The sequence below is a fragment of the Xylocopa sonorina genome, chromosome 10, assembly GCF_050948175.1.
Source record: "Xylocopa sonorina isolate GNS202 chromosome 10, iyXylSono1_principal, whole genome shotgun sequence".
Taxonomy (NCBI): domain Eukaryota; kingdom Metazoa; phylum Arthropoda; class Insecta; order Hymenoptera; family Apidae; genus Xylocopa; species Xylocopa sonorina.
The window spans coordinates 7115490-7122825 of record NC_135202.1 but is presented as its reverse complement, the minus strand read 5'-3'; the positions used below and the strand labels follow the sequence as shown (position 1 = coordinate 7122825).

General features: G+C 38.7%; 1 protein-coding gene across 1 annotated transcript; it reads right to left on the bottom strand.

Annotated features, from left to right (window-relative positions):
- Positions 1 to 2812: 2812 nt before the first annotated feature.
- Positions 2813 to 7241, bottom strand: LOC143428013 (uncharacterized). Its single transcript, XM_076902579.1, has 4 exons — positions 6861 to 7241; positions 5601 to 5731; positions 3219 to 3426; positions 2813 to 3087 (listed from the first exon to the last, which is right to left on the bottom strand). The coding sequence occupies exons 1-4, from the start codon at positions 6936 to 6938 to the stop codon at positions 2860 to 2862; spliced, it is 645 nt and encodes a 214-aa protein (XP_076758694.1). The 5' UTR covers positions 6939 to 7241; the 3' UTR covers positions 2813 to 2859.
- Positions 7242 to 7336: the final 95 nt, after the last annotated feature.

Below are 7336 nucleotides of genomic sequence, written 5' to 3'. Positions count from 1 at the left end.
GTAGTTTATACAGTTACTGTTCGTGATTTGTAACAGAGATCGCGACACGCAAATGCCATATCTCACTCCTTGCTCGTAGACACGACATAAAATTAGACGCAGGGTAGCTCGGGAGATTAAGCTCTAACAGCCAGATTTAAAGCTAGCCATACATACAAAAGCTGTTCCATCAATAATTCCTTACATTGTCGCGTGCAACCAGTATCTATCTTCGAGACACCTGCCCGAGACAGATAAACACAATGCTGGTTAATCGGCTAGAACGATCGAACTCTTCGTTTGAACTCGCTCCACTGGTAGGCGTAGCAAGCGAGATAATAACTCGCTATTGCTTAGCTACCTACGTACCCATAGGTGCAATTCGCTCCTCTGATTCCCCTATTAATCACCTTTAAAACAACTGCACTAGCTGATTCGCATTGTACTTGCCTTCTTCCTCTTGAGAAATAACAGATACATTTTTGTTTATCCAATTATACTTGATCATCATTGAACACTTGACTTCCTTTCTCCTATTGACTGTATACCGGTACATTGCTATCGTTCTGGTAATCGTAAATTAGAGTAATGAGACAGAATTCATGAATTCTCGCAGACAAAAGTGAGTTTATTTTCAGGATTTAGAAAAAGAGAGGTAATCACCGTGTTCGTGAACGTATTCAGAGCGACTGTTGGCATTCGAATGCGCACGGTCCAGCGGAGAAAGTGGCGACGATCGTGAGTGCAATTATATTGCCGTGTCTGAGGTAACCGTGGAGACAAAAGTCTTTCTATATTTACGATCTACTTTTCAAGCATTACCTGTCGCGCGTAGGTTAAATAAATCACTCGACCTGTTCAAATAAATCACTCTCCTTTCTTAGACATTGACGATCAATTACAACTGCGAGTAATTTCAGTCAACGATTATAAACCTTTGAAACAATCTCTTAAGCAATAAGAAGTATGTCAAACTAATATAATCTATAAATGATCGCTTTTAAGAGCAGTATTTTAAGAGAAAAGGAAAATTCCGAAACAAAATTTTCGAAAGTTTAACTATCTTTAGAATAATCCACGAGTAAGAAAACGATAAATAAACGTTGAGTGATAATCATAATCCTCGATTTGTGTGCTTTACGATCATCGCTAGGAGACATTCGATTCGAGGCGAAGTGCCAGTCGATTAATAGTCTCGATCGATTTCAGGGGGATTTTACTTTCCTCGCTGGAATTCGAGGCGATCGCGAATTCTGAAATTGGCCAAGTGATTGCGTCCCTGTTCTCCGTGCACGAAGGGACTTAACAGGCTGCTCGTTGGCCAAGCCGCCGTCGGCTGGACAGCAACTCACTCCGTCGTCGTCCACTCCGGCACACCTGTTCACTCAGGTATGCGATCTTCACTCTCGTTCCTTCTCCCTCTCTATCATCCACCTTTCATCCTCTCTCTTTCTTCCTTCCCGTGTTTCGTCCCTACCTTGTCGTCCTTTTGTCTCTTTCTTGCTCCTCATCACGACAACAGACCGACTCGACGGTGGTTTACCGTTGTCTCGCTGATTCTGGACCCACGTAGAGCCGGTCCATTCGTGGCACGTAAACTTCTGCTAGCTCAAGCCACCCTGCAATTTTCTGCTCCACAATTATTCCCCTCTGTCTCTCGCTCGTTCCCTTCTTCTCGATCCCTTATTTCCTCTCTGCAAAAATATGCGTATGCTTCGCTCAATGTTTGGTTCATCCGCAATTAAAATTTAATTTTAATACATTTTCATTTCAACTTGTACGTAACTTATGTTACGTGTAACTTCCTTCCTTCTTTTGACTTCTTCTCCTTTGTAGGAGGAGCCAAATATGTATAACTAATGTTGATGAATGACCTCCAATTAATTAATTTTGTTATACGTATTGATTCTAACTATTACATTTCAATTATTGACAGTAATTAACAAATTTTACTGATACCTTTTGCTCCATTATCATTTCCTTCCATCTCTTCTCTTCTCTTGATATATGTGTACGTGTACACGTGCCTCGTTGTTACAGACCTACGATTAATTAATATTATTACATTATGTTTAGTATTTGATTGTCATCTTTATATCTCATCTATATATATCTGCATTAGTATTTGTCCTTAAGAGTGTATCGGCCCAGTTGCTATGAGAAAAAATTACGGCAGTCTTCTTGTTTGTTGTACCTTCAAGCTTCCATTTACTGCCATGCTGCGAGCAGTCCACGGCTGGTCCGTAGTTCTGACAGTTTCAGATTGTTTCAGACCGATTGGAACAAGTGGTCGGTTTAGTTTATAGGGGGACTCTCCTCGAGACTCGGCTCTCGACCTGGTCGAGCTGAAGAACCAGACAATAGGACGCCAACATTCGAACCCCTAGCGCGCTTCCCTTTTTTTGCCACGTTGTCGTCGTTTGTTTGAGCTAGACAGTCTCTATACACCTTAAAGAATAACGTTGATAGAAAAACTGTTCGACAATTCAATAGGATAGTGTAGAATAATAGCGTTAACGCTGCCAGTGTAACGCAGTTGCACCTGAAAGATCCTGCAACCTATTAAAAGCTAGACTATTAATTCTGGCAGCACAACAGGTATAATATGAAATAGGATAAGTTATGGTACAATTGCACAATGCAGAAATATATAAGAATTCCTTGAAACAAATTTTTATCAATTTTCTGACCTATACAGATCTAAATTATATTCATTAAATTTACGTCTAAATAACTGAGAATATGGCAAATGTTACATAATGATAATCAAAGATATAGTATTACACGTTATAAATTAATCATCTAAATAAATTCATCGCGGTCACTCTCTAGCATTAACTTATACTTAATATCCTGCTCATATTGAAATTCTTAGCATTTTCAGTTCTTCACAGATTCATACAGAACTTGCTTCAACACCCTCGTACCATCTTCAAGTTTACAGTATCTGTAAGAGGGGCATTCCTCGGTAGGATACTCCTGCGAGTATTTTTTCAACAATATCGCTTTACCTTCCTCTTCCTCCGTTACGTTCCAAATGTTACAGAAGTACATCGCATAGGTACTTATGTCATTCAATCCAGAACAAGTCCAAGCGCATACGTACACCTGTAGCAATCGCGAAACAATATTTTTCTTTTTCCATTCTCTTTCTAATTTCATCTCCACTCTCTTAAAACTTATTTATTCATCTTAAAGGCTCATTCCTTTCTCGTTGATACGGCTGCATTGCTACTTACGGTTTTCTTGAGGATCCGCGCGCAAGAATTCATCGCGTCGAGAATCGCCGAGCAGGTCCTAGCGATGTGCATATCTTGCGCCATATCGGCTTTACTCTGATCGTTGGTATAGGCGTCGAAGTCGTCGATCAATAACACAGAAGGCAAAGTGGCGAATGTGTGCAACTCGGCGAGCCGCTCCGCGAGGGCATCGTAGTTCTCCAGATACCTAAGACATTGATTTCCACGTGATCGTTTTGCGTTCATTTCATAATCGAGCTAATTCTCCGTTATACATGCTCCATGCAGCCTTACGGAAGAATAACTCGTACATTTGTTCCAACACTTTACAATATTAAATAATCGGTTCGCATTTGGATCCAGCAAATAAAGACTTATTATTGTACTAAGTTTTGTACTGTGTTTCACTTAATTACGATCATTATTTTTCAAATCATACTATCACGTACATTTCCATAGTACCTAATATAGTATGGTAATTACGATGGTATAATTGATTTATGGAAGACATAATTGTTGAATTATGACCTCTCTCAGATAAAGTAGGTTGGTATAGCGAGGTTTATTTAAAGAAAATAAATTTTTCGTTCTTCTTTCATTTAAGAAACAATAACACGTTATTATTACAATCTTGTAAAGTGAATAATGGCTAGCGGAAGAAGAATCTGTGGCATTCGACTGGATATATCATGGTCTTGCAAGATCGCTCGGACATAAATCCGGTAAAACATCATCGGAATTTATTGAAAAATTCAGCATCGAGAATGACCAGTAACCGTAAGATAAATAAACGGCTGATATACCCGTAGGCAATCCACCTAAGTAAATTGATGCGGTAATAAACGTAAAATAGCATTTCGTTTATTGCCATCGTGTAAACCTGTTTCAAAATCAATAAACTCCCTTTTGAAAAGTGAAAGTGTTATCATATTGGCAAATATATACATAGCGATCATTCCATTTTTCAAAGTCCGATATACCAATACCAAAAATGTTACGTAAAACTAAATACAAGTAAAGATTCATCGATTACGATTCAAAACTTTGCTTCCTTCAGATTTCGAAAAACAGCATTACGTGTTACGTTGATGTTAAAGAAATTGTAGATACATACGTACGTATGTATCTTAGATACGAGATAAGTACTTCGTTGAACTTTGATTTCCGTGTACGGCAACGCGAAATAAGTCGTAATCAACGTGAGAAAAAAAGAAGAAATGTACGCGAACGACAGTGAGCAGTTGGAAGAAGGAATTTTCCTCTTTTACCAGAAGCCATGCTCAAAGAATCCTCAAACGCGGATAGATGGAATCTGAGCTTTGAAAAATAAACCGTAGAAGAAGGAAGCAGCTGATTTGCGACGATCTTTGTTCGATAGTTTATTTTACTTTTGCTTCTGGTGCCACGATGAATCGTGCATAAAAATTGCGAACTCCGTTGTTTACCCAAGCGTTCCAGCCGGAAGAATAAACCTTTCCAGACCGACTCGTTTCATCCACAATGTATCATGTAAATAGCTTCGCGAATACGTTCTGGCGATTCAGATTGTTTTTCTTAAAGAAGAGCGAAAAATGTAACAAAATGCTGTCGATCATATTTTATATGGGATTTTGATTTCCCGTTGCTCTTTATTTCTGTGTGTTATTCAACAGAATCAACTAAAGTACGACGAGGAGAATTCTCATCAGTCGCCACAATTTCGAATTCTGTACATTGGAGTCTAATTTTGTATTCTTTCGTTACTTTTGAACCACTCCTATGTTCGCGAAATACAACTTTGAACAAATTTATTCAAGACTTATTCAAGAACGATTCACAATTCTTTGTGCTGTAATCTAATGCGTACTTCATTGCAGCTCTCTGCAGTCGAGAATGAGTAACGTTCCCCGTTCCAGCGTGCTCTATGTGCGTTAAACGCAGTCTCTTCTGAAAATACGATCGGTCGTAAACAACGCGTCTGTTTATGCAGTTAGAATGTCAATACCTGTCGCATGTGACGTGTAAAGTAACTAATGTTCCTTGATTGATCGTTTCCGGTGCGTACGAACAAAGTTTTCGAATTCAAAACAATCCTACGTACCCATCATGCAACATTGTGGCGACTTTACGAACCGACGCTCGTGTGTCTACATTTTTGCGATTGCCTCGAACGATGCGTTTTTCTCGAGGCGATAAAAAGGAGGTTATAAATTGATCTTTGCCTTAAAACGAAGCGCGCGATATATTAACCGGCATTTTGAGACTCGAATCTCGAGCGAAAACAACGATTTGAAAATAAGCGTTTTCAGTTTAGTTTGAATGGACATAAATCTGACGCTCTTTTTAGAAACGAATGCCCGATGCACACGTGCAGAAGCGGTGCAAGAAAAGTGTTCCGCTTACATAAATCTCATCAGCTTGAAAGCCGTGGGTGCTGGATTACTTCTGTCGTGACAGGCTGCCGGCAGCTTCTCCAATGGTACTGGTGTAATGTAAACGACGCGGCGTCCTTCTTCGGCCCAGTAAATCGCTGCCTGCGAACATATTCACAAAGCTATTCGATTCCGGAAACGTCAGGATCGTTTCTAACAAAAGAGAACGCGCGTAACGAACACCGATCGGTTGTATTATTATAATATCACGCTCAACGGAATATTTTCTCAACAGCTCGATGATTTTCAAAATGGTTGCAAGTCCGTCCGCTTGAACGGACGAGTATAACTTAATATTGTATACATTTTTCAAACTTCGTATCACAATAATACGTTCATCACTTCCCAGATAACACAGCAAATCACATAACACTTCAAAAAGCACCAGCATATCACGGTGACGTCCCTAGATTCTATAACGCCACACAGGTATCTCTAGGATTAGTTTCATTGCAATTTATTTGATATTTCCCGCTTTAAAGGTAAGAGAGAGAAAGATATATAAAAAAGCTATAAGAAAAAGTGAGACAGATGTTACCTACCCTATTGAAATACCTCTGGCGCCATCTCTGTGAAAAGTGCTCAAACTGGTCGCTCAGCATTATCGACAGCGAAGTGAACTTCTCAAGACTGTCGATAATTGTGTGCGATCAGTTTGAGCACTTTTCACAGAGATGGCGCCAGGGGTTCTTGAATAGGTAGGTAACATCTGTCTCACTCTTTCTTATAGCTTTCTTATATATATCTTTCTCTTTCTTACCTCTAAAGCGGGAAATATAAAATAAATTACTATAAAATTATTGAAATATACATCTCACAACACAACTTTGTCACAATAAGAGCATTGTGATGTCACTTGCGCCGCGTGACATTATATATTTACTACATATTATGCAATTTCAATAGGAAAAGAGCTTTTGAACCTCTATTGTACATCATCATATTATATATAATTTTTATGACGATTTAAAAAAATATGTATATATATGGCTTTCAGTAACTATAATTGTTGGTTAACATCAACCAAAATGTTTGTCAATACTGAATATGCTAAACATCTGCTGAGATCTGGTGCACCGCGTGCCATCACAACCATCGACGAGTGCGGACGTAGATGGCTAAGGAAGCAATGTCACGCGTGACAAAGTTGTGTTGTTCGAGTTATTACAAATAATTATTTAGTTAAATAATAAAGCATACCAAAGATTATAGAATTTGTTCATACAGTTACCTCAAACATAAAGGATTTGCTTAACTCTGCGGGTCCACAGAGTAACGTTGATTTCACATTATTCTTTATTGAGAACATAGCTAAGCTGAATTTTTCAAATTCTATTTATATAGGTTATAGAGCGTTATCGCTATAGCAAAAATATGATTTCTTTCGTTTCTTGTAGAGTTACGTCATCCACCAATGTAAAGTATTTGTTTAACATTATTTAACACCGAGGACTCGTTGCAAAGCGTTTCTTTAAATTATCGTTTATACTCTTTGCACACAGGTTTTTCGTAAACATCAACTCGTTGAAGATTTAAATGTGAAATGTTCGCGTAAATTAACTAACAGCGTCATCTTCCGATTCATATTTCACATATTGCGTCTATCGCTGCGACATCTTTCCTGGTGTTGCTGGACTTCTACATCTTCGTTATTCCTTTCTTCCCCTTTTTAGTCGCGTCCTACGACTAGCAGGGGATATTGAGAGT